Source organism: Centropristis striata, chromosome 18 (genome assembly GCF_030273125.1).
Source record: "Centropristis striata isolate RG_2023a ecotype Rhode Island chromosome 18, C.striata_1.0, whole genome shotgun sequence".
NCBI classification, from domain to species: domain Eukaryota; kingdom Metazoa; phylum Chordata; class Actinopteri; order Perciformes; family Serranidae; genus Centropristis; species Centropristis striata.
Window position 1 is genome coordinate 15,227,490 of NC_081534.1, and position 27,104 is coordinate 15,254,593.

At 40.0% G+C, this 27,104-nt stretch overlaps 2 protein-coding genes across 5 annotated transcripts in view; both read right to left on the reverse strand.

Annotated features, from left to right (window-relative positions):
• Positions 1-5,212, reverse strand: part of LOC131990950 (disheveled-associated activator of morphogenesis 1-like) — a 66,819-nt gene extending 61,607 nt beyond the window's left edge. The window contains exon 1 of the mRNA XM_059356202.1: positions 5,078-5,212. The gene's annotated coding sequence lies outside the window, so the exon portion shown is untranslated. The remainder of the gene's footprint in view (positions 1-5,077) is intronic.
• A 1,789-nt stretch (positions 5,213-7,001) lies between these two features.
• ppp1r13bb (protein phosphatase 1, regulatory subunit 13Bb) overlaps positions 7,002-27,104 on the reverse strand; it is a 38,654-nt gene continuing 18,551 nt past the window's right edge. The window contains exons 6-19 of one of the 4 annotated variants that reach the window (XM_059355944.1): positions 26,464-26,565; positions 23,876-24,050; positions 22,287-22,486; positions 22,000-22,164; positions 20,853-21,045; positions 20,231-20,359; positions 16,730-16,863; positions 16,131-16,584; positions 14,122-14,900; positions 13,251-13,388; positions 13,014-13,147; positions 12,760-12,926; positions 12,333-12,532; positions 7,002-9,520 (exon numbers count right to left, since the gene is read on the reverse strand). In XM_059355944.1, coding sequence (XP_059211927.1) covers positions 9,479-9,520; positions 12,333-12,532; positions 12,760-12,926; positions 13,014-13,147; positions 13,251-13,388; positions 14,122-14,900; positions 16,131-16,584; positions 16,730-16,863; positions 20,231-20,359; positions 20,853-21,045; positions 22,000-22,164; positions 22,287-22,486; positions 23,876-24,050; positions 26,464-26,565 — 3,012 coding nt within the window. In that variant the 3' untranslated portion in view covers positions 7,002-9,478. Of the gene's footprint in view, positions 9,521-12,332; positions 12,533-12,759; positions 12,927-13,013; positions 13,148-13,235; positions 13,389-14,121; positions 14,901-16,130; positions 16,585-16,729; positions 16,864-20,230; positions 20,360-20,852; positions 21,046-21,999; positions 22,165-22,286; positions 22,487-23,875; positions 24,051-26,463; positions 26,566-27,104 lie in introns of all 4 variants that reach the window. The other 3 variants (XM_059355948.1, XM_059355947.1, XM_059355946.1) reach the window with 3 other exon arrangements.

Consider the following 27,104-nt stretch of genomic DNA (forward strand, 5'->3'; position numbering starts at 1 on the left):
AACAAGGCAATGACATTGAAAGGTAAATTATACTAAATGTGGATCATCTCATAGTACACAGTATATTGTCATATCATCACCATACACAGTATAAAAGAAATGGATGCAGTAACTTCACGTCTCCCACCACGTCAGTCTGGTAATTTGGCTGTTGCCATTTTGTTTATTTTGGATTAAGAAGTGATCGTATTTGAGAGACAGAGTCGAGCTGGGGAGGAGGATGCTAAGTTGCCAGCTAATGTGAACTGAAAACAAACTGTGAAAGGGTCACAGTGTGCTGTATGATAAAGAATATCCTGCTTTATTGTCTGTTTTCCTCTAAATGGGATTATAATTTACAAAATGAACATCATACTGTGTTGAAGAAGACTTGAAACTAGCGATAATGACCATCAACTCGTTAGGAAAATGTTTGCTGAGGTAATGAATCAAGTAAGAAGTAGGTTAATTTTCTCATAGACTATACAAGCTGACTTCTTTTCGCAGGCAGTGGAGTCCCCCCCTGCTGGCCATTAAAAAGACTGCAGGTTTGAGTCTCTTCTGCATTGGCTTTACTTTTAGGACCAGGAAGTTGCTGTTTGGTTCTCATTCAGCCTTGTGTGTTGAGTGAGTACAGAAAGGTAGCGTGACTCAATATTTAAACTGAGTCAAGTACTAACTATGGTATGTATACTAACTGGATTTGCTAGCCTCTCATACTATAACCATTCTTCTACTGGCACAGCCAAGTCCTCTAAATGCTTAAGCTAAGTAATTACAGGCATTAACACATCTAATGCATGTGCAATAGTTAAACAGGTTTCCACAGAGCATGATTTACAGTTACAACATCATTTATTTTCCTAATATGGCCAAGGAAGCTGAAAAGAAAGCTGATACACCAGCTGACATCTTTAATAGGGATGGACATTTTCATTATTCTCACTGGGAAAACAGTGATTGCAGGGCTGTGGTTCAACACCTGCCTCTGTACATTAATGACACCTCAACATCCAGGAACCATGCTGACATATGGTGGTCTTAAGGGCTCAGCTGTGTTGCAGCCACTCCTTAATGACATCCACCATTGAAAAAATAATTAGTCTATACCTCCCCTCCTGTTGTGGTGCTGTCGTTTACTCTTTCATTCTGTATTGCTTAATGGGAGCCAACCAGGGAGGCCGCCCCCCCCCTGCTGCATTGGCAGGCCTGTGAAAGGTAACACTCAGTTCATTAACCCAGTTCCCTGAGAGCTGGTGTGTGTGTGTGTGTGTGTGTGTGTGTGCGCTGACAGACAGTGGAGATGGTACAATACACTGACACTGTTTATGGACTTTGTTGTTGGTGATTTATTGTGTGGGGCAAGAACTGAATGAAGACTTTGCCCATTATCAGTTCAAGGAATTGCACAATAATGCTTTAAATGCCAAATGTATCAGTTTTCTGTTACTTCTATTGCTGAGTTAAGTCTGATTGTATCCATCTACTTAAATATCATTAAAGATCGGTGTGATTGCAGTTGTGGCTGGTCACAACATTTTAAATCACAACTGATACAACTGACACGTGTGCTCCAGTTCTCCACCATTGCCAACTGAAACTGAGTCACAATGCTGCAGTCAGTTTCACCAAGGACAGTTTTTCATCGAGCTCCGTTTCCGTCAGCAGCACAGAGAATGCTGGTGTCTGTGACAACAGTAGGATGACGTGAAACATCAACAAACGACCAGCGCCAACAAAACAAGGCTCCAGTTGCTATAGCTGAAGGCTGTGCTGGTGTCGAGGAAGCAACGCCATAATGTATCACTTAATGTGCCTTTGACTGATAAAGATAACTGGCGTAGCTAACTTATACACTAAACTAACTAATACAGAGTGACAGGCTTGTTAAGCAACATGCTATTGTGTTTGCTGATCTGTCAGGCAAGAGGACATAATAAGGACTTTGGGCCAACAGTCAGATAAACACACTCACTGCCTAAAGTGGCCCGGCCCACTTAACCAAACCTAATGCACAACAGGGTTGGGCTGATGGACGCTGAGGGCTGACAGTCATCGACCACTGACCCCAACTTTGTGATTTAAAAGCCTCGTCTCGGTTCTCCTTCCTGACAAATGTGCTACGATAAGCTGCATCAAGAGTCTGGTGGGTGATTTAGGTATATTTTTGGCAGATTGGCTCTCATAACAGGTTGGGTGGCTGCATATTAAGAAACTTTGACCCATGCATCACCGACATGGAGGTCAAGTAGTCTAAGGAAAGTCAGTCAAATAGCTGAGGATAGGCTGAAATGTGCAAACAATAAAATAGTAATTCATATCCAACATACATACATATAAAAAGTGTGAAAGAATGTATAGAAATAACAACGATACATCTTCCATTGAATGTTTTTTCATGCCAATTCGGTTGACATCACCCGACCCTAATGCACAATAAATAAGTAATGTCAATGCAAAGCCCCTTGAGGCAGGGAATTGGGTTATATGAAAAGTGTATATAAAAGTGAGTTGAATACTGGGACATGTAAGGACAGGCTTTGTTATTATGAACAGCATTCAATGAGTTATAGTTTAACTGGTATAATACAGTAAACCAATTAGAAATTTGTCAATGTTTATGCCTATATATCTGTGATAATTCTATCATATCAGCCAATAGTATAGACCTTTGGATATCGGCCTGGCTCTATAGGAAGGCTTAAAGCACACAGCACTTGGGAAAGCATGCAACACCAACAAAGACGAATCATCTGCGATATGCACCTATTCAGAAAAACAAGACAGGCGATTCAAATGCCAGGGCTTGTCAATTCTGATCTGTTTTCAGCCAACTCCCTGTCTGAGCATTAACACTGTGGACAAAATAACAGCATGGTACATCACGTAAGGCTTCACCCATGTTTACAGTGAAAACATGTCTGCAGATCACACCACAGCAGTAAGCCCTCTCACAAGGCAGCGGCCCATTACAAGCACATACAGGCCCCCTCGATGATTTAGAGCGTTTTAATTCTCGGGAATGTAAGCCTTTTCTGATAAGCACCTAACTTAGAATAAGCCGACCACTATGAGGTTATGCTGTCATAATCTTAGTGTTATGCTCTCTGACTGACCTGTAACTTCATGGCTTTCACAAGTGACTCATTCCAGTTCTCAGGAAAGTGATAAAACTGAATATTAACTCAGAACAGGTGAAGTATCATATGTCTAAAAGCTCCAGAGGCCGCTCCTTTTATCAAGGGTAATGTGGCCGTTCGGGCCCTTTATGAGGGCCAAGCATATGTGACCCCTATTTATCAATCAATGATGGCACTGGGACATGTGAACCGATGGTCAACCCTGAATATCAATAAAGCACATTTTATTTTAGGTTAAGTGCAGATTAGCTGTTATCTCATATTTTTCCGCTCAAATCAAACATTAATTTGCACAAAAATCTGTTAAGGCAAGCTTATCAAGCAAGATTACAGCCTCACTGATAAATTGACCCTGGCAGATTTGTTGGACAATATTAGTTCTGTCAGTATCAGTGTAGATTTAGTAAAAATAAATTGCAAAACAGGTATACCAAAGATACATAGTTTATCAACTCCAAACCACTGAAAGCCACATCAAACATTTTTGTAGTTGTTCTGTCTGTGTATAATAAAAATATCAACCAATTTATTATTATTGTTAGATTTCTTAAAACTCAAATATTAACACTGGTGGACCGCAGAAACCATGTATCAATCAAGCTGACAGATGCATATCAACATTAACCCCATATCCATCTATATACCGAAACAACTACGTCTACCTTCATGCATTATGTAATATATTCCCTGACCTCCTTAAGTTGGTTACATAAATCTCTGAGAAGTTAATGATCACGGTGGTCCATAGAGCTAGTTAAATAATCACCAAGTATATAAAACAAATTATTATCATTATTATTGCAGAAAATGAAGGTGTGCTTTTCTGTGTTTTACATCGTATTCAACTGAATACATTTGGGTTTGAGACATCTCCTTGGACTTTGAGAAACTGGGATGGACATGTTTCAATATTTTGTGACATTTTATAGGACGATAAATCAAGAAATTTTTTTTAGCAGCAATAATACACACCTCCCACATCTAGGCTAGTGAATGTGATGGCTTGTAACCCTCTGGAGTCACCAAAAGCGCCAAAGTACGACTTATTCATGACATCCAGACATAAAAACAAAGCAGCGTCGAGCCCTACCATAAATTTATCTCTTAAGAACTGGCTTGAAACTCCGTGCCAGTTTTAGTTTGATGATGATATACCAAGTAAAATTGGAGACAGGGTCAAAAATATTTTGTATAAAAATTTAGAACTGGATGTAACCCTCTTATGTGTTATATTTGCAACCTGTGTTCACGTTTGCAATTTCTTCATTGAGCATGATGGTGTTTTGGAAGTTAAAAAAAAACCTGATTTAAAATCACATTTTATGTTGTTGTTTTTTTCTGTGTTTCTTTTGGATTTAAACTGTTGATCCAGTAAGTCAGAATGAAAAAACAATAATCAGGTCATATAGGTGAGGTTATGCTGAAAAAAATGACCAACATGGCACATACATTTATTTTTAAGTGGTGTGTATATAGGCAGGATGAAAAGGATTTAAAAATGGACAAAATAGCCCAAGACTCCATAGAGTCAAACTTCCACTCACTTTCCTGGGAGACCCTAAGAATCCTCTCAGGGACCCTTGAGGTCCCCGGATCCCCTGTATGGACTGTCGTTTCTGGGGTGTTAGCCGTTGGGAGTGCGGTTCCCTGTGTGGACAGGTCAGCCTCCCCCACACAGCCAGAACAAAAACAATTTGCAAAAGAGATGCAAATGTCACAGGACTCCGGTCTGTTGACTCCTGTCTAGACCGGGTTTAGGTCACTGAAGCTGAAGCTCAACAAAAGAGCTTCCGTAAACCCTCCGCGGCTCACGTTAATGAGGGCTGCTGCACGGACCGGCCACACCGGGACGGAGGTCACCACTAACAACGCAACCAAACGGCCCGGTGTGGGTTACTCACGCGAGTACTGTTTCAGCCGTTGTGGTGAGAGTTTTGTCCTAACTACATTGTCCTTACCTCGTCACTGTGGACATTTTTCTTGGTAACCGTGTCCACGAGTTCATCAGGTAAGTAGAAGAGTGAAGCAAAGAAAACAGAGTCCAGACGGCACGGAGATAATTCAACAGACTGGTTGGTCCGGGCTGCTCGTGATGTCATCGGTTTACTCGAGCAGCTACTGCGCATGCGAGAACCTTTGTTCGCCCAGTGCCTCGTGGGTGTTGTAGTAAAGCAAGGCAACGATGCTCTTCACAGAAACCTTAGAAATACCAGAAATATTTTGAATGCATGTGACAAAAGCTGACTTTGAATGCTTTCAAATTGTAAATCTGAGTCGGAATGGTTTACCTTTGTCTATTTATTTTCCTGTAACTTATCCCAAATGCTTTGTTGTTTTTCTTTGGATACTTTATATTGAAGGCCAATAGTGTTGGAAGAAGGATTCAGAGAGCAGCACCTCATGTCCCAGTAGAAATACTCTTACAACTAAAAGTCCTGCAACCAGGTATTAACATCCAGGTTATGATGTTTATGAGATTTCGCACCACAATATGTCCAACAGGTTTATATTTAACAGTTTTCTGTAAAAACATAAAGGTTGTAAAGGCAAAATCTGGCAATCTGATGAAGTAAGCCATTGCTAAAATATACTGACGAGTTCTTAAACTCCCAAGTTAACACTTATTTCAAATAACATACTAAAAACTGTACTGTAGACATTTTGCAAAACTTGCATATTTACTGTTATACAGGTGTTACTCAAAATCACGTCAAAGACTGGATTCAGAATTTCAAGATTTTGAGAGACGAATCAGACAATGCAAAAATGATCTCCAACTTCACTTATGTATTCAAATCCCTCAACCCTCCTTTCCCTTGATAGACAACGCCTACTTCTCTTTTTTTAATATGTTTTTTTAACTGCCATATCCATATCTAATATGGATAATTATTTGGTGCCCTCTGGTGTCACAAAGGTGAACTGCACAGTTGAGTTGAGTATGAGTTGGTACTGCATGCACTGTTTCCACTTTCCTGATACATCAGTCATTGCGAATATAAATTAATCGCAGGCTCCTGGCTTCATTATTAAGGTACCCCTCCTGCTGTGAGGCGACTCAGCAGTTTGTGGATCCTGTCCAGCACCGGGGCAATGATCTCTTTGAAAAAATAGGATGATGTTTTTGTCAAATTATATTTTGTCTAGCCAAACATGTTTTGGTTCAACACCATCAGAGACATAAAAATACCTATTAAAAATATTTGAAATGATCTTATTAGAATTATTTTCACTTAGTTTTCCCAGTCCCCTTCTTAATGCGCACGGTTTGAAATCAATAAAATAACGTTTCAAAAGCCAAAGAAGTAAACGTTTAATAAATAGAATTGAAATCGTATCATGGATTATATTACAGTCTTTGGTCATGGTCCATGGTCATGGGGGGGGGGGACATTTAAGTTATAGCTGCCCTAAATTATTTCAGATTGTTTCCCCCAAAATTTAAAAAAGTCTGATAGTGTTGACAAAAACTCCGGACACATTTTCAACTGACCAGAAAGTACATTAAAACATTTTTTTTAAATGTTTGTGAAATAAATACTATTTTATTTACACACAATCTTGACAAAGTTAAGTTTTATATCACTTTTTGGACTTTTTAAAGCATTGGAGTGTGATGATCTCCTGACGGAGCTGATGAAGTGTGTACAGAAGCAGTCTACTATCTGTCAGCCTTTATCAGTTATATCTCACGTTAATATGTTCATTACTCATTTGTTTAATTATTTCAGCTAATTGATTATTTATTTAGGTTAGCTCGCCATGCAAGCAGCCAGCACACTTCAGACCCTGTTTGTATTTTAAAACGAAAATCAGATAACCACTCGTTTGTTTTTTAATATCCTTCAGTTAACGGAAAACCCAATGACCAAAAGATACACGGACCGTCATGCCAGAGCTTCTGTTTTATTGTTCACATTTACAGAATTCAATGTGTGAGTACAGCGTTTATACAGAAAGCCCACTTGTCTATACAGCAAACAGACATATAACACATCTCCTCACACTATGTACAGATTAAGCCATGATAAAGCCTGGGCCACTAGCACACTTGGCATCACACTCAGTCACTCAAGGTTTAGAACAAGCTGATGGGACTCTAGATGTGACACATAACACATGTATTAGTGTTACTGGAATGGTGAATACCTGAAAGGGGGGGAAGAGAACTGGACAAATTCAGGATTGTCTGAAGCGAATCTGAAGTCTGAATCTGAACATCTCCATTTCAGACAAAATAACTGTCTCTTCATCTATCTGTAAATGATGCCCATTGCTTATACTGTTGTTTTTACTTCCTCTTTTTCTACATTTTGGACTGTTTGTTTGGTTTGCGGCTCAAATTAAAGTGGTTTGTTGTGATAAAAAATAGAAATATGATCACTAGTTTAATGGTGGAACAGTGTCAGCAGCACCTTGTTGGTCCTGAGATTAAGTGTTTCAAGTGGGGTTTGTCACAGTCACAGAAAAATAACTGCAACATTCAATGACCAGAGACCTTATTAGCAGCTAGTAGTAAAAATAAGTTATTGAGTGTTAACTTTGTCTAGTGTAGTAAACAAAGTTTGCATTATGGTTCAGAGTGCAGTGTCTGGATTTCATTGTATATTTGCAAGTTTATGTCGAGAGGTCTTCTTGTCATGTTGTCAAGTTAAATTGAAACAAAAGCAACAATCTCATCAGGTGCCAGAAGTCAGAAAAAACTATGAATGTCGTAAGTGAGGACCAACTTACTATAAAAGCCTAAAACATTACACATACTGTAAATGACTTGAAAATAGCAAAAATAACCCAATAACACCATCAAGAACTTCCTGTGGAGCTGATTCTTGCCTGACTTACTGCTGTGGAATTTAAAACTATAAAACAACTTATTTTCATTAAATTCTAATTGCTGCAACAAGTTAAAGTTACAATCTCGAAGATCTCCATTTCGTCTCTTTGGCAGAACATACGGTGTGTTTTTGCATTTCACCGTTTCATTGTCTGTAGTCATCGCTCATTTCTTTCTTTTTTTGGCCATAGTCACTGTTATATACTTGCAATGCCATTGGAGACCAGAAAAAACAGTCTGCTGCATCACCCACTGACACAAAGTCCGTAATACTACATATGCAGCTGCTTTCATCAGTTGGACATAGGCTGATAGGTAGTGACTTAACAGACATTAATTTAAATGAAAACCTTCAAGTTTATTTCGTTAACTAAGAGATCTTTCACATTTATAACCTTTACACACTCTACAGATGCTGTGCAGGAAGCGCCTTAATTTGACAGCCATTTTTGGTAAAACAAAATACTGTTTCTGACCAGTTTCCATGGTTTTTGAAAACTGCAGCATGTGAGCTGTTCATTTTAGGGATCATCAGATTAGCAAAAATACAACCTTTGAATTAGTGTTTTTCACAAAGCTTGATACATCTCATATCACACAAAAACCAGATCATCCACAATACTCCTGCATCCAGATTCTGAGCAGATGACACTGAATTAAAAAACTTGCAATAATGTTAATGAAATGACAATTTGTGTGGCCAATTTGTATTAATCTTTACTTTAACACGCTGAATTTATTTTGACATTTTTCCAATTTACCCTCCTATATCAATTTTCTGCTCCACTAGAATGTTTAGGACTTTAAACCATTTATCAGTACTGATAGCAGCAAATCAATTGATTATCTCACTCCTCAATAATTCTGCAGGGGAGTAATAGAATTAAAAGGGTTAAATCTCTATGTATCTTTGGTGGTTAGACTACAGAAAAATTCAACACAGGACACATTTTTCTGCATTAATGTTTGTTTTTTTTCGTGCATGGGGATCAAATTGGCACAAAACACTGGCATAAAAGTACATTCCACTAACAAAAATAAGCAACGTCTCACCATTAGAGATGATTTTTCAGTCACCTTATAAACCAGTGCCACCATAGAAGTCATGGCTGAAGAAGAGTGAACACTGCAAGAAATACTGAGACATGGGTTAGTGTTTTATTCTTCAAGTTGATGTCTGATACAGAGCCGACACTGAATCAGGGTAAAATCAAGTTGGGACAATGACAGAGCAATGGGGTTGAAAGGTGGAGGGGGTGGGGAGGGGGGTCAGGATGGAGTGGTTTAAGAGATTTTTCTTATTTGGAGTGCTTGTGTTTCCTTGTGTGTGTGTGTCTATGTGTGTGCTGATGTCAATGTGTGTGTCAAGAGTTCACTGCTTCAGAGAAAAGGGATTTTTGTGAGAAGCAACAGGCCAGGGGAGGTTATGGCCACGGGGAGAAGACAGAGCGCCAGGCTCCTTTGTTCTCTGCTCTTGGTTTTGTCACAAGTCCAGCTGTTAGCCAGAGGTCAGCGGAGTGAGACACTATGCCAGGGAGCGCTGACGAGGCTTAATCCTAGGATAGAGCTGCGAAGGAAGCAAACAGAAACAGGAGGAATGTTTAATGTGAATGAATGGACTTGGTTGTTATTATTCACATTGTCACTGACCTACAATTCTACAATGTCATTTAGCATTTTTATCCAAAGCGACGTAAATTTGAGAGTTAATACAACACAAGCAGAGATGAAGTCAAGAAACAACACAAGAGTAAGTGCCATGGGTTAAGTTTGAGTACATTAGGATGCAAGTGCTTTTAGGTTGCACGTTTATTTATCATTGTCTTCTGTGTAGGTTATGTGTGAAGGTGTTCAGTAAAGAGTTGGGTCTTCAGTCTCTTCTTCAAGATTGATAAGGACTGAGTAGATCGGATGGAGTGAGGAAGTTCATTCCACCACCGGGGCACTACAGAGCAGAAGAGTCTAGTTTGTGACGTAGAGGCCTTCAGCCAGACGTCTTTCACTCAAAGAGTGTAGTGGGAACCAAGGAGTTCAGATATGCAGTAGCTGAGCCAGTTGCTATTTTGTAGGCTAGAGACATACATGCTTGGTGGTGCATGCAGGAAGACCTGCCAGTAGAGAGTTGCAGTAGTCTAATGCTGGGCTTACACCAAACGACTTTCACAGTCCCAGACTAAAAACTGAAAGTCTTTAGTAAATCTAGGAGTCTTACTGGAGTCACAGCGCGCTCCCGTCATCCCGATCGTTAAGTGTAAGGTAGTAATCTGCGCTGTTTCATATCAGTCTTTTCCTAGTCTTTGGTTTGCGATCATATCAAACGTGTTTGATATTATCGCAAGTCGCAGTGACGTAACACAATCAACAACCAATAGATGAGCAGACCGGCCAGTAAAACCACTTCGACAGGAAAAAGTTACATCACAATAATGTCAGAAAACTCAATCCTAAATACAAATATAGAGATGTAATATATTTACGACCACAAGCGGGATTTTGGGGGCGCTGTTTCATAGTAAAAAGAATAGTAAGCAGACCCAGTTAAAATGTATAAATAAATGTATACATAAATAAGTAATAAATAATTGATGATTAATGTGTGATTAACTAAATGAAAGTTGATAGAGCTGATAAGTATAATTATTCTTATTAAACAAATAAATTAAATATAATTAAATAGGACATAAATGTATATCATGAATTCTTTTCTAAATTTTCCTTTCCTTTATTCTTCCTTATCTATTCTTCTTGTCTATTTTTACTGTAAAATAGTCAACTTTTCATGTCAGAAAAACAGAAACCCTTTTTCAGCTTTGTGAGGGGCATTTTGTGGCGTCCTCTTTTCTTTTCTTTTTTTCCAACACAAACCACTGCACACACAAACATTGCATGGTAGGTAAAAAATGCTAAAAGAATCTAGTTGTAGTCTTGTAAATAGTGACCCTGCAAGATTCACAGTCTTTGTAGGATCTCAGTCTGAGACTAGGCTGGGACTAAAAACTCTAAACACTTGTCTTCAGATGTGAGCAGGTGTGAGCTGATAGTCTTGCAGGAGTCTTTCCAAATCTTTTCAAAGTCTTCTGGTGTATAGGTAGCATAAGTGTGATATCACAAGGGCCTGTACCAGAAGTTGTGTCGAGTGCTCGGTCAGGTAAAGTCTGATTTTCCTGATGTTGTAGATGGCGAATTGACACGATCGGGCAATTGTGGCAACATGAACCTTTAAGGTCACTTGGTCATCAGTCATCACACTCAGGTTCCATGTAGAGCTTTTGGGCACGAGTAGCATGGATCCAAGCTGAACATGACCTCTCTTTGTACCCATGACGTAACTGGATTTATTTACTTAAAATACTACTACTAATAATAATAATGATCTTTTCCCAACCAGAATTGCATTATGTATTATTATTATTAACTGCACCATCAGTACAACCGAGGAATTAAGGACTGTATCAGCACTATAGAAGGACTTTCTACCAGTTTGTAGTATAGTTGTGACATCACAACCATAAAGAAGTCCTGATGGCTTGTTTAAAGGCATGGTTTTTAAATCTGGGCTGTGTACATTACCCTATGGATTGATCCTTTTGACACTTTTGCAGTATTTATATAGCACTTAGACCTGCTTTATAATTTAAAAGACATGGAAATCTCACTTTCACAATATCGAATCTTCAAGTTAATCCTACAGATGAGTAGAGGTGTGAGGGCCACATGATATGATTTTATCATATCATATCTTTATTTGATACTTGAGTCCCGATACAATATTATTGTGATTTAAAGCATTTTGCAATATGGTGAGTATTGCGATACAATATATTGTGATTTAGCTGTTTAACTGCATTTTGTGTACACAAAATTAAATTCAATCAAGAATTGTTTTGTCAAATAAGAGAAAATCTATTCATCTCACTTCAGTCTTTTTATTTCTCCACAATGAGAGTCAAACCCACAGACTGACTAACAAAGTATTCAGTCAAACTGAACTGAACTGATATTAAACATGTATGGATGCATTTAAAAAAAAAAATGCATTATGCATTTTATCAAACTTTCCTCAACTTTAAGCTTCACTGCTTGGATATTTTTTAAATTAAACATAAAAAAGTTGAACTTTGCAGCATTAATTTGACAACTTCCCGACACGATGTCCTGGCGTATTCCTTAGATCTTCTAGTTTCATATGATACCAGTATCTCCAGTATATTCCTAAAAGTGAGCCCGCTACGGCTGCAGGAACCCTAAATATCGATACTTGGATATAATATTGCCACGCAAAATATTGCGATTCTATGCTGTATTGATCCCACCCCCACACACCTCTACAGATGAGCAGATGGAAATTGTGCAAATGTGACAGTAGATTTTGTTTTTACCCCCAGCAGGTTCCGGGGCACGTAGCCCTCGTTGTCCTCGAGTCGCGCCCACCACCACTCTGTTTCACTGTCGTCCTGTCGTCGCAGAATAGTGATGGCGTCCCCTTCACTGAACGTCAGCTCGTCCTGGTTCTGAGCTTTGTAATCCCACAGAGTGTACACTGTCCCCTTGTTCATGACACCCAACTTCTCCTGAACACCTGCAGAAGGCAGTCCAAAACAGAAATGTCAAAAACAAAGACTTTTTCCCAACCCCACATAAAGTTGCCTTACCCTACTGAGCAGTATTGCTAAGTGCTTTGTTTTTGTAAAAACTCAATTAGGTTTAGGCTGACAGAGTGGCAGGGATAAAGACAAAACTTTTATTATGAAGTAAACGAGTCCTTTAGGAATTACATTTTTACAGACCAGAGGGGTTGTTTCTCACCGTATAGAAACTGGGAGCACTGGATGTAGCCCTCTTCCATTTCCTCGCATTTATCTGCAGCCGTCTCCACATCACTAATGGTGCTGGCAAAGATGGCGGCCCCTGACTCCACCAACAACTTGCAGAGATGAACACTGTTGCAGGAGGCGGCGCAGTGAAGTGGAGTCCTGGAAAACAAACATAATGCATGAATGTGAAGGGATAGAACAGGAAAATCAAACTGGTCGAAAAAAAAAGAAAAAGTAATCACTCACCATCCGTCACTGTCTGCAGCATTGACGTTCACACCGAAATCCAGCAGGAACTTGACGATGTGGTGATGTCCCGCACACACTGCGTTGTGCAGCGGTGTGATGCCCTCGTCATTGGCGGTGCTCGGATTCTCCACCTGGGGGTAAAAAAAAAAAGAAGGACCCAGTTGAAAAGAAGAATGCTTATCCAACATGCAAATCCAGAAAAATTAAAAGTGTACTCACACAGTCGTGACATACCTCATAGATAATCCTCTGGACCAGGTCAAACTCTCCCTCCAACGAGGCGTCCAGCAGCAGGGCCAGAGGGTTGAACTTCACCCTGAAGCCGTGGCCGGTGCGCTCAGAGTTTGGCTTCTTCAGGTTTGTGCGCTTCTCCTGTAACGATGCAGAGAGGAAGCATGAGTTACAACTGTCTTTAAATGTGATAATGAGTCTGTGAGTCACAAGAACTATCTCCTACTGAACACCTTAAAGACAAAGGAAATGATCATAGATTTCTGCAGGTTCAAGCCCCCCTTCAGCCAGTGAATACCTGTGGGGTGGACAGCAAGGTGGTGCCAAGTTATAAGTATCTAGGTATATACCTGGATAATAAGTTGGACTGGTCCCTAAACACAGACGCTCTCTACAAAATGGGGCAGAGCCGTCTCTTTTTCTTAAGGAAGCTCAGATCTCTTGACATCTGTAGTAAGATGCTGCAGATGTTTTATCAGTCTGTGGTGGTAGTGTGTTTTATGCTGCAGTCTGCTGGGGAGGCAGCATCAGACACAGAAATGCAAGGCGATTGGACAGACTAGTCAAAAGAGCTGGTTCTGTGGTTGGAGCCAGGTTGGACACACTAGAGGAGGTGGTGGAAAGATGCACTGTCAACATGTTCGAGTCCATCTTGAAATACCTGGATCGACCGCTACACAAAACCTTAATGGAACAAAAAACAGCAGTGGACGGCTCCTCTCTGTGCAGGATGGAGAGATACAAAAGATCCTTCGCTCCTACAGCCATCAGGCTGTCTCATTCTTCAATAATCTACAGAAGAGCTAACAGACTAACTGAATTTCCCCTTGGGGATAAATAAAGTAATTCTTGTGTATGTGTGTGTTTCTCTCACCAGGAGCTGTGAGCCCGCTGTGCCGCTCTCTTCTGGACTGGTCACCTCCAGCACGGGGCTGGGCAACAACGCCTCGGAGCTTCCTAGGTTGTTATTGTTGTCGTCCTCTTCCTCTTCGGTGTCGGCAGCATCCAGCTCTGGTGGCGAGGGCAGCGGCTCGTTGTCGTTAGGGTCAGTAGATGGAGGTGCAGCCTCAGAGCCCAACTCCTCTGCCCCTGGTGGTGGCGGTAGCGGCGTCTCAGAGGGGAGGTTGCCATTGTCTGTATCTGCTCCCGAGTCTCCTCCCATATACGCGGGAGGATTAGCTGGCTGATAGAATGGCATTCCATTACCCGCGCCGCTGCCACCTCCTGATCCACTCACTCCATTTCCTTCGATGCCTCCTGCGAGAGTGTTGAATCTCTGGTAGAGCAGTTTCTGGATGTTGGGTCCGCTGGGGCCCTCCGGTTCTGTGATGGAGCTGCGCTTCTTGAGCGGTCTCGGAGCGTTGGCCAGCTTTTTGCGGAGCACTTCGAGATCGGCGTCGCTTTGGTAACGCAGCGGGGAGTGTACCATGGGTGTTAGCTTCGTGGGGCTGAGTGGTCGTGGGATGTTCTCCACACTGGGAGGAGGTGCTAAAGGCTCCGGGTGCTGGAAGAAGTCGTGATCATCAAATTCTCCGTCCAAAGTGTCCTCGCCACCGGGGGGGCCTTGGAGCAACGGGAAGGCCCCTCCTGCCTGGACGAAAGGCAGAGGCGACGGGGGTGTCGAGCTTGGGGGGAGAACAGGCTTCCCATATACTGCAGACAGACAAATAGAGAGTGAGGTACAACACAGGAGGGCGCTGACATCATTACCTGTCAATTATTTATTTAGGGAATCAATAAGTCCATGAGTTAAAATTTCCCAAAATATCTTAACTTGTATTGTCTCAAAGTGTAATTTACACTGTCAATCAATATGTGCTGTGTGTGAGTCTGAGTGTGTGTTTGTGTGCGTGCATGACTAAATGCGTGTGTGTGCATGTTTGTGTATGTATACTTACAGATGTGTATGTGGGGGAGGGAGGGGTGGGTTTTGTCATTTTTATTGTCTGTTTTTATTCTTATTTTTTGTAAAGCACTTTGTGTTGCATTTTTATGTATGAAAAGCGCTATATAAAGTTTGATTTGATTTGATAATTTAAGTTACAATTATATAAATCAGAGAAGAACAGAAATATGTATTTATACATGTTTGAGCTGAGATCAGCTCAGAAAGCTAAACATTTTCAGTGTGTTTTTGTCAACCACAAAAAAGTTTGTTTACATTTACATTACAGTTATTCTTAAGTAACTTTAGTATAGGACCTTATATGATTCTGTCATGAACTGCAATAAGAAACACTCACAATAAGTTGATCGTGGTGAATTTTCATGAATAGCATTATTGTGAAAATCCATGTTTAACAAGTCAAGTCAATTTAATAATAAATACATCTATAAATAATAAATAAGGACCTTATAATTTATTATTACCCTATTTAAGATTGTTTCTTAGTATTTACTGTAAAGGATGTTCTCAAAATAGATTTGTGTATCTGTTATACAATCAATATAGTTTTTGTGATTCCAGTATGTTTTAGTGCCATTTTAAGAGACTTTGATTTTGATGATTATCAGGATAAAATCGTGAACTCTGATTGTTTTGGCCAGAGTTATTGTGACAATAAAAGTCCCATGCCTACTTCAATACATTTACCACAATCGATTTGTTTTTTATATTTGTTTTCCTCCTTATCTTTTTTTTAGTGCATTATGTTTCACTGACAAAAAAATTATTGACAAATTCTTTCAGCACTTACCGACCTTCTTATTCAGTATAAGAGGACAAAATTGGACCTAATAAGTGGCAGCCGTACTAAAAGTTAAACTACATCACAATACAGAACACGGGGCATGATTCCAGTGATTCAACATTTAGCTATCAAACTATCTAAGCAAGAAAAAACAACAACACATTTTGTCTCACAAACTGGACCTTGCCCTTACCTGCTTTGAGAGCAGGCTTGAGTGGCTGGCTCTTTGGCGCTGCCTGTTGGAGGTACATGTGATAAATGGAGCTGGAGTTCATGGTAGGCGGGCCCTTTCGGGGCGACTGAGGCCGTGATCCTCTGTCCGGGATGAAGGGGCGTACTGCCACAGCTGGCGGAGGATCCAGTCGCTCGCTCAGCCCAGGAGGGAAAAGCGGTGCGTTAGGCTGGAAGGTTGGACTTGGCGGCACCGAGATTCGCTGCTGGATCTGCTGGGAGGAGGAGCCCGTGGAGGGGGGGACGCGGGGCCAGGCGGGAGCTGGCGGGTTTGGGAGCGGGCGAGGAGGAGGAGGTGCGTCCTTGCGCCGCTCCAAGGAGCTGGCTGAGTTTGCGGAGGTGAGGTGGGAGCCATAGGGAGGCGGCTGTGGCTTGGATATGGCGGGGGAGGACACGGCCATTTTGGACTCTAGCACCTGTGAAGAAGCATGAAACAACCATCAATAAATCTGGAAAGCTTATCCCGAGAAAAATCTCAAAAACGAAACATTTTTCTTATAGATGTGATATTACATCAGCAGGCTATAAAACAATGGATGCATTAGAAGAAAGAGGACGAACCTTTTCTGCACTTGGCGCGACGGGGGAGCCTGAGGGAGGGCTCTTGCCCTGGGTATCAGTCCCTGAGTCTCGTCTCTCAGGAGGCTTTAGAGATGTGTTGGTCTTGCCTAAAGTAGGCCAACCAGTATCATTAGCTATAGGGCACAAGCAGGACACAATCAGTGAGGTGGCACAAAAAGCATCAGACTCTTTTACAACTCAGGGGAGTGACAGAAGCATGTCCACCAGAGCTAGGTCAAAATTATTATGCTTATCTTTCACTTTTAGTGCATTAGCGATGATGTTTCAAGAATATGTAGCATTTTATACACATAGAACAGGTGTATTTGTACCATTTTGACCTAGGATTGGTGTTAAATGGAGGGTTCAGGATTTTGTGAAGCCTATCCTATTAACCAGACACCATTAAGAGACATTCAAACACACTGCTTGTTGCTTTTTTTTCATGTGAATGCAGCATCTTTTACATATGACTCATACTGCCATTACCATTAAAGGAAAGGTGATGGTTTAAAGCACCGTTTTCTTACAAAATGAATAACCCATTTTTTAAAATCCCACTGACAGAAATCTTCTATAAATCTGACTTTTCAGAGGGGCACTTTAACTATTTGGGACGTTGAAAAAAACTTTCTTCTTTAAGAAAAATGTATCAAAAAGAGGGGCTATTGATCAATAGGACAAAAATCCTGAGCCTTCACAGCAATGATGACAATGAATAGATCTGCATTAGTACTTCACTACTGTGTAGTTGATTTAATTTAGTTACAATCAGTAAATGGTAACTAAATTGCAATTCAGTAGAAGATTCAGGGACTGTCAGTACTGCTTGTCTCCAAGACTAAACTGATTACTTTAAAAATAAACAGTATGTGCAGGATAAAAAGAATGCAAGGACAGGTTGAAAGAAAGAGGATGGAAAAAGGAAGACACAACAGAACAACAGCGATAGTTGTGTTACAATTCCACAGGAATTTGGTTGTACAACATTTAACCAAGTTGTTACAAACCCAAAAAGTCAAAATTCAGATTTGCAATATGCTCAATAAATCTTATCATTATCTTTGGTAAATATCATTCTTGCAAGTGGAAAGTTTCTACTCCCTCTTGCTCTGTTTTTATTTGGGATTTAGCAGCTACTGTAAGTCCTTTAAGTATATGATGAATTTGAACCGTAAAGTCAAAAAGACAAGACAAAAAATTCACAAATAATGTATCCTGCCTTGTTTTTTATTTTTTCATGCTCTTTATCTATCTATTCAATCGTTTTTGGTTTTTAATTTTCCCTGTCTTTATTGTACATTGTCCAGCGCTTGAATACAGTTTTTTTTTAAGCTGCGCTGCGTTAAAGTGCCGTCCGAAATTCCACTTTCAACCAGACTCCAATGTGGAAAAGTGAAGGAGAAACTCAAGTATTTGGAAGTGGTGGAAAGTAAATTTTCTCCCGATAAAAAAAAGAAAAAAAGATTTGCAATATGCTATTTAGTACCTATGGTATAGTCAAACAAATAAATAAATATTACAACAGATATACAAATCCGTTTAAAAAGCAGCTTCCAATCTTTTCTTTCAATGTAGCATTGCTAGAGATTAATACAGTAACATGAAAGCAACACTAGCTGGAGTCTAAAAGGAAACAGGTGATATGGGTCTTCACAGATTATCAGGAGTGACAGCTGCTAAGTGAATCGGATGACATTTTAACATGTACAAGTTAATTTCCTTGTGCATGTTAACTAAAAGTGATTCTCACAGCTCGGTTGTTGTGAAAATGTGGTGTGAAGGGTTAAAGTTAGGCAGACTGGGGATGTTGTGAAATTAGAACAAAGCTCCAAATAACTTTGCATGTGTAAATGAACAAAGGCACTCGACTCATTGAACCTTCTCAGAGTGTACAAACACACACACAGGGATCAGCAGTGTTCGTCAGTGACACTTTCTTCAAATGAGGCTTGATGTCAGCCACGATTAAGAGCGTCAAATTTCTGCAGATGGCAGCAAAGTGTTTCAAGATGGCACCCCGCTACTTTGACGTCATGAGCCAATCCGCAGAGGAAACTCTCCAAATGAAATGTCAACATGCGCTCTCTCCAGTTCAGAAAACCGGCAGGAGGGCTTAATGATCGAGCCAAACGAGGATGCTTCTATCAGTCAGTTATTGTTCATGATAACCAGGCAGAAATGCTCATCTCCTGCTCAGATTCCCCAGCTGTGCCTCTAAACTGTGATTTGTCTGCTGGAGAAAATCAGTTACATTACTTTTAACCCTTGTGCATCACTAGGGACATTTCGGGCTGTATTAATGCAATGACATCAATTTGGGCAAGCGTGCGAGGTTATTTTTTTCATTTTAACATTTTTTCAACCCCAACTCTTTAATAAGTTGCATCAAAATCCATAACAACTAAATATTGTTAAATTCCTGAAGGCCTCAGTAAAAGGGATACAATTAAAAAAGTAATTACCAAATGCTGGCTCCAGAAGAATCCCCCTGCCATCAGACCTTTTATAAACATTATGAACTTGCAGCATGGAGAAAATTACTTTTACAATGAGGCTGCAAAAGAAGAAGTAAGAGGACCACTGGGAAAAGACAAAGACTCTTAAAATCCTTTTTTTATGTTTTAGAATGTATCTGTATACACTGTGTACTGTACCTGTGCCTATCTTAATCTAGGATTATACTGTAATGTCCCTCCCTTCTATGATTTTTGCATTAAAAAAATGTTGTTGCCAATGATTAACATATCCCAGACTGTAAAAAAAAACATCCTTACATTTAGTATGCATAAATGAATTATATTTAAAGGATTACAATTCTAAAATGAATTATTTTTTGGTAGTTATGATCAAGACTGGTTACATTTTTATTTTTATTTTTTCACTGGTTAAGGGACAATGTTGTTGCTAATCACTGATGTATCCCAGACTGTGAAAAAAGTTAATATATTATTATTTTTATTATTATTATTATTATAATAATTAAAAATCCCCCTAGCATTTAGCATGCAGAAAATAATCAAAATTTTGTGTATTTTTCATTAAAAAAAACCCCAGTAGCATTAATGTAAAAGCTGCCATCTAAAGGGTAAAATTTAAAAAAATAAAAAATTTGAAAAAAAGATTATTGGTAGTTATGATTAGGACTAATGTCTGTAGAAAGATAAAACTCTGTGTAAGTGGAAAATATTATTAATATATAATTTTACGGCAGCCTTCTGTCCACTAAGGACATCAGAGTAACTTTTTAAAGTGAGGCACAAGGGTTAGGTATAAAAACATCAGTTTTTGATGTTTTTAGTGTTGGGTGTTAAGGCGTGATAAGGCAGAGCCCAATTTTGATAATCTTACATTCTTTGCCAATCGAACTGACTGATACTTAAAAGATAAGGGTGATGTGTGGAGTATAAACTCCAGTGCATGCTGAGGATCCCGTGCTACAATCGAGAGAGAAGGTTCAGGAAGTGCCGTCTCTCTGCTTATGCAGCGCTGTGCACTCACGGGACGTGCCGTCAGAGCCAGTGGAGGCTCCGGTGCCCAGGTGTGATTCTGGAAGGGACGGGGGTACCGGGTCCACAACGATGTCTAAATCAGACACTTTCCAAGGGCCGGGAGGCTTTCGCACACCGTCTGCCCCGGGAAGAGTTGCCCCCACCCCGCACCCAGTGAAACAGAGACATTACAGAGACAGGACAGCACAGACACATGAGAGAGGAGGAGAGAAAAGGAAGGGAATCACAGCATACACAACACAGGAAGAGAGTGGAGGTTAGAGAGGAAGGAAAATCACAGAAATCAAGTCCAGGCGGAGGATTAACTGAGAAGTCAGGTAGGAAGGAAACAGTTACAGCTGGGGCCCAGGAGGGAATTTAAGTCACAAGGTTTTCATGCTAAATGTGTTAAAAGTGTTGGCTACATCTATCCAAGCTGCTCTGTAACTCAATCCAGGAACTCTCTTCTCATCTGCTTTGTCTAACTGACCATGACTGTGTTCCTAAACTGTAAGCTACTAAAGCTCTACTGAAATCCACTCACATCTTCAGTTAAAATCCTAAAGAGTCTATCACCTGGTGTACACTGCTACAGGTGGGTTTTAAATAGACTTTTATGGGTTTCCACCAACCTGACTTGGTGCGGCCGTGGTTGGCTTGGTTATTAACACCCAGAGTCTGAGGCTTGAGAGGATCAGGCGGTATGTTGTAGCCTCCTTCCTGTCGGCCCGGTACAGGGACCTGGATGTACGGCCCGACAGCAGCGACACGGCCCAGAGTACCAGGAGCTGGCTGCGGAGAGGGAGGCCCGTTGGCTCTGTTCAGCTATAAGAAGAGAAAGTGAGAAAGGATTCAAATGTTACAAGTTGAGATAAACACGAAGAATATATTCAATACCGTTTCACAAGGAGGTTTCAAGTTTCTAGAAGTTATTTCTGAATAGTTTTCTCAATGCAGCCCCCAAAGGGACATGAGCAACAGCTTTTCCAACATAAAAACTCGGCTAAAAGATTTATAACTTTGTATTTTACTTTTAGATTGTACATCTGGTGCATTTGGATTGACTACTCGCCGGGATAGGAGACTTTTGTCAGAAGAAGTGTTAATTTTGTCAACTATTAATTGATTTAGTCTTAAGTCCTGGGTCACATTTTGTCCTTTTTAGTCACTTTTAGTTGAAAAAAAAAAGTCTGGGCATGTTTGTTGTATCTTAAGAAAACGGCAAAACAGTGTTCATACAAGAACTTAACAAAATAAAAAAAAGGTATCAAACAATAAGAGAAGTGTAACTATTTTAGGATAGCTTAAGTCAATAAAAACTGTTGACATTTTAATCCTTTTTAGAAATCAGATTATATTGAACATTTCAGTCAATCTAGACTAGTCAAGACCATCATTATCTTATCTGATGAAAAACATAGGTTGGGAGCATCTGGTCTAAAAATCTGAAGATATCCATTTATGGAATACATCCAGACATGGAATGTGCTCGGACTTGCACATGCTGCCCTTTTTGATAAAACCATGCATTCATTTTTTTTGTTAGTCCCAAGTATCTCCTCGTTTCCTTCTCCCAAGCCCTGTTGTTGTCATTATCAACTTAGTAAATAAGTAACTGTGTACTGTATATGGCACAGAAAACTGCTACATTTAAAAAAAAATAACAACACTATAATATTTCATCTCCTCTTTCTTGTCAACCAAAGCAAACAGAGGGTTAGTAACATTTCAACAAAAAGAGTCGTAATGAGGAGATGTGTCGAGCGCTCTTAATCTTACAGGGAGGTTTTCTTTTTGACGTGCCTCAGCTTTTTTCTTGTAGAGGCGATCCCGCAGCTCGCTAATGCGCTTGTCCATGAGCGTCACTTCCATGTTGCGCTTGTTGAGAAGCTCCTTCTGTTGCTTCAGCTTGCTGTTTTGCTCCTGGTTCAACTTGTTCCGGATCTGTGTGTGATAAACGCAGACAGTAACACACATACAGAGTCACAGGAACAACAGATACTGCCATCACTGAAGTCAGAGCGAAGGGGACATAGTGGGAGTATTGAGTAGATTGACTTATATACCTGAAGCTCCTGGTAGAGTTTACGGAGCTCTAGAGCTGCAGCGCCGGTTACTTGGCCACCCAGAGCGGTCTGTATGCCGTTAAGCTTTCCCCTCCGCAGGTCCTCCAGCTGCAGGCTGAGCTGCTCCACCCTCAGGACAGCAGACTGCAGCTCAGCCTGCTTCTCCTGGAACAGGCTGTTGACTTGCTCAATCTCTGCCGCTGGACGTGAAAAATAAAGACACCACATCAGATCATTTGTAACCTACATGTAGGGTGACTTCTCATGAGATTTTCTTCCCAACTCTTGATGTGAATATATTCAACCCCCTGAACCCCAACCTGCTGGCATATTTGAAAAGCATGTTTCTTTGAAAAAAAGAAAAGAAACAAACAAAAAAAATCACAAAAAGCCATTTATTATAGCCAGAAACTGAAATCAAATTTCAGACAGTCCTTGAATAAATTATACAGCCATGGAAAAAAATATTATACCACCGTTTTTCTTCAATTTCATGTTCATTTTAATGCCAGGTACAACTAAAGGTACATTTTATTTGGACAAATGTCATGATAACAACAAAAATAGATCATATGAAAAGATGATCTCATGAGAAAACCCATGGAAAATGGCTAGATATCAGCTCTTAAATTAAACTCTTATGAGCTATTTTTGTTGTTATTATGAATTTACCTTTAGTTGTACCAGGCATAAAAATGAACAATAAGTTGAAGAAAACAAGGGTGGTCTAATATTTTTTTCCCATAATTGTATGTGATGAAGACCTCCGTCAGAACAAGTAACCAAATCAAGGCTTGGAAAAATGAGATTACATCAAAATGACTTAATTCTACAGGACTCATTGAAAAATTTGCCAAAAAGAAACCATTTGCAGTAACCGGATCCTGTAAAAAAAACATTAAATTATTAGGTCCTCAGCGTAACTGAGAAGTCGAGAATGACTTGATTGAGACCAAAAGTCACCTGAAAAAAATTCAGAGAAATTTTAACTGAACTATTAAATTTTAACTGTTTACACAGACCAGAAAGGAGAGGACAAGAGAGGTTATAACATTTTAAATAATTCATTGTGTATAGGGTGTAGAAGTACATTGGTGACACTTTAGGGCACTTGGAAAAATGCTTATATAGATGCCTCTTTTTTTCTAAAATAAATGAAAGAAATTCAACTTGCCTTATTTCTTTTATTCTTTGTCACGATAATCAAATCAATCAAATCAAAATTACTGTATTTATCCCAGAGGGGAAATTCAGTTAGTCTGTAGCTCTATAACTAATTACTAAATTACAAAACTAAACACTAAACTGTGTTATACTGCTTGAAAAACAATTTTGAGTTATCTCTACTTTAAGCCATTATTGCTTCCATAGAGGTGCAAGATAATTTATTGCAGTGGAAAAACCAGCCACAGTGAGTAAAACATGTTAAAAAAAAAAAGAGCCCTGAAACTGCTTGGGGTTCAGATGGTTAAATACATGACAGCAAGATCTGTCACCTCACACCCAAAATTACAGTTATTTATGGTGGCATGGACAGAAACATATACACCCGAGTTATTTAATTATGTGTATATTTAAAGTATACATACACAGGTTGCCATTGATGACCTTGCTGTAGTCCACCTGGCCTCTCATTGCCCGAATCTTCTTGAGCTTTGCCTCCTGGCTCTCCACGCGGTCCTTCAGCCTCTGCAGCTTCTCGCTCTCTGAAACCGTCTGCTGCTGACGTCGCTCCTGCTGCTTCAGGTAACGCAAACGTTGCTCCTTCAGAGGGTGAGACAGAGATGGATTGTTGTAGAGGCAAATAGGTAAAACCTCAAGGTAAAATCTTGATCCTAAACCACATCCAACAGCGCAGACTGGGCACCGCTTGCTTCAAAGCTTCCAAGATATCTCTGTAGCAGACATACCCTGAATCTAGGCTAAATCTTTCTACTGTATGCACTAAATGAAATGCTGTGTCAAGACTGTCTGAAGGCTGGAGAAAGGGTCAGATGACTTCATATCTCCACCCGACTGAGATATGCTCCAGTTAAAGGTCCTAAAATAGGAAATGACAGGCCCAGGTTTCCAAATGACTGCGGGGCTTCATGTGGGCCTACTTTTCAGACGTCACAACGAAAGTGGTGATAAATAAGTCTTTCTATCCGCGGGTCTACAGTGGGCTTCATCTTGCTTGACTGATCTTGACTGATCAGCACACCACAAGCCCGGTGGTCACAGTCAGTTAGTTCACTGAAAAGCCTGGTAGACTGGTTGTAAGGAGGTTCCTGTTCCGTACCTTACAAGGTCCTTTTTTTATAACTGTTGTGTTTAAATATGAATAACTTACATGCTTGCGTAAACACTGCAATTTCTGTGCACAAGTTCCTTTAAAGACTGAACTATGAATTTTGACAAACTGGACAATCCAAGCACAGTGACTCATGCTGCCTCCTATCACATTCGTTACATAACTGTATGCCCCAATTTCAGGTCATGATGGGACTCAGTGGATCAGAGAAGTGCAACAGGAGTCCATTTTCTCTCTGACAGAAAGGTTGGAGGCTGTGTACTGAACTTACTTGGCCTTGAACTAATGCCCAGTCTGTGTCTGTGTCTCAGACGACATGACATAATATGAGACTGACCAGCACCTTTCCAGACACCTCTGCACGTTACGCGAAAACGTGAGAGACGGTTAGCTGTGATTGGTCTGGCTTTAGCGTATAGTCTGCCATGTCTCTCGGCCAAGTTAATGCCAAAATGATTACCTCGTCTGACACAGTAACCATTTCAAAAGGCAAACATATTTTATAGTCTGATGCCAGCATTAACAGGCTTGCTGCTGTAGCAATTACATTACTCGCCAACAGCTACCTCCCTTGTTATGCTTTATTAAAAAACATTTATAAATCAAAATAAAAAACCCATTAAGTTGCATTTCATATATCTAAAAAACAGGCTTGTTATTAATATTTAATACCATGTCTGCTCAGTGTAGCAGTAGCAGGCATCAGATTTCACTTATCACATGGTGAGAGAAGAAGATTTGACTGACGAGACGATGACAGAGGGTTTAGTGTGAAAGCACTTCAAGATTTAATTGCAAGAAAACATTAAAGATCAAAGAAGAAGTAAGCATTCTACAGTTATTGAGCATCATCAATGAATATCTTTTTTTGTAAGATGTCTGGTGTAATCTGTAACACCAGTGTGGTTACAAGTTTATTAACCAGTGGGAAAATTTCCTCATAGGGCGCCACAGGAATATACTTTTAAACCCAGAAGTAAGTTAGCATTTTAGCACCCTGGGGTCTAACTTCTGAAACTCAATGAGGTTTTGAATGGGTTTTGGTAAGACATAAGAGATTTCGCATTTTGTTGTACGACATAAATTATTGTTAGTTAATACCCCCACTTGTGAATGTTTCATTTTTTGTGTGTCCTTAATAAGGCGGTTGCTATCAAATGGCTAAATGAGACTCCAGTGGTTGTTGGGGACATTAAACGCCATGACGCCGGACACGGACATGAACTCTCTCACTAGTCCGCCTCACAGCCTTTAGTCGTGTTTTTCAGTCCACTTGTAAACTCTTGTAGATTGTAGATTAGGTTAATGAACTATTTATTAGGCTACGGTTTTGTTAGCTTGTCAAAACTGCCGGTTAGCTTGTCGGAGATCGTCTGAACCATAACAGTAGTGACGTTCATGTAATGCAACCGCAGAGTAGTTTGTTATAGCATAACTTTAGCTTTTTGGCCGCATTAACACTTCAAACATCAGAAAAGTGGTGTTCATTTGTGAAGGTTATCCTGCTGAACAAGATGTGTGTGTGCCACAGAGCTTATTTTCTGCAATGATCCAAAATCCAATGTAAAAATCCCATAGGCGAATTTTCAATAGACCCCATGGAGATGTTAACTTTTGGGTTGGCAGACAAAAATACGTAATTTCATTTGCTCACTGTTGTGGCACCCCCAGGCGTGAGCACATAACTTTTAAGTTTAACGAATTACATAATTTTGAGGTAGTGCTTCAGATGTAACAACTTCAACTGGAAAAGCAGGAAATTGTTGCAGCTTGTAGTGAGCCTCCTGTGTAGCGGACCAGTGAACCCTCTAATGTTGGCCATGAGTATAAAGAAGATTATTTTAAATGAAAGACCATCATAATATTCAGGGGAATGATGCGTACCTTTGCGACAAGCATCTGCTGCTGAGCCTCGATTTGCTGCTGCTGCCGTGTGGCCATCTCCTGCAGCTCTGATAGCGTGAGCTCCACACGCTGATTACCCACCTACACACACACACACACACACACACACACAAGAATATGGTCAACACACTCAAATCAGAGCAGAGTGGTCCTGATGTTGATAACAAGGAAGGATTTTAAAACATTTCAAACAATAAGAGTGTGTTTGTTGGTTTTTCTCATCTTTTAAACACATTTTTTTTTTTACCCAATCTTCCTCACACTAACAAACGAAACAACAAAAAAGTGTGAGTCAAACCAGGTCATGACCCAACATTCATTTTTTTTCGCCCTGTTGGAGCTGCTCTGAGTATGACACACCAACAAGGATATGTGACTCTTTCTCCCTCGCCAAAACAACAACATGTAGTAACTGAGGATGACAGCAAGAAGGTGAATAGGTCAGTTCAGTAGCAGTGCAAAAAAATATCCAAAATTATATTTGGAAGAAGAGAGCTGTCTCCTGTACTGTCATGTTATTAATGTTACCAACTCTTAGATACATTTTAGATGTGTTATTTTGCAGAAAAATACATCTGGAATAAAAGTTACATGAGCTGAAAATGTTACATAATAATAAA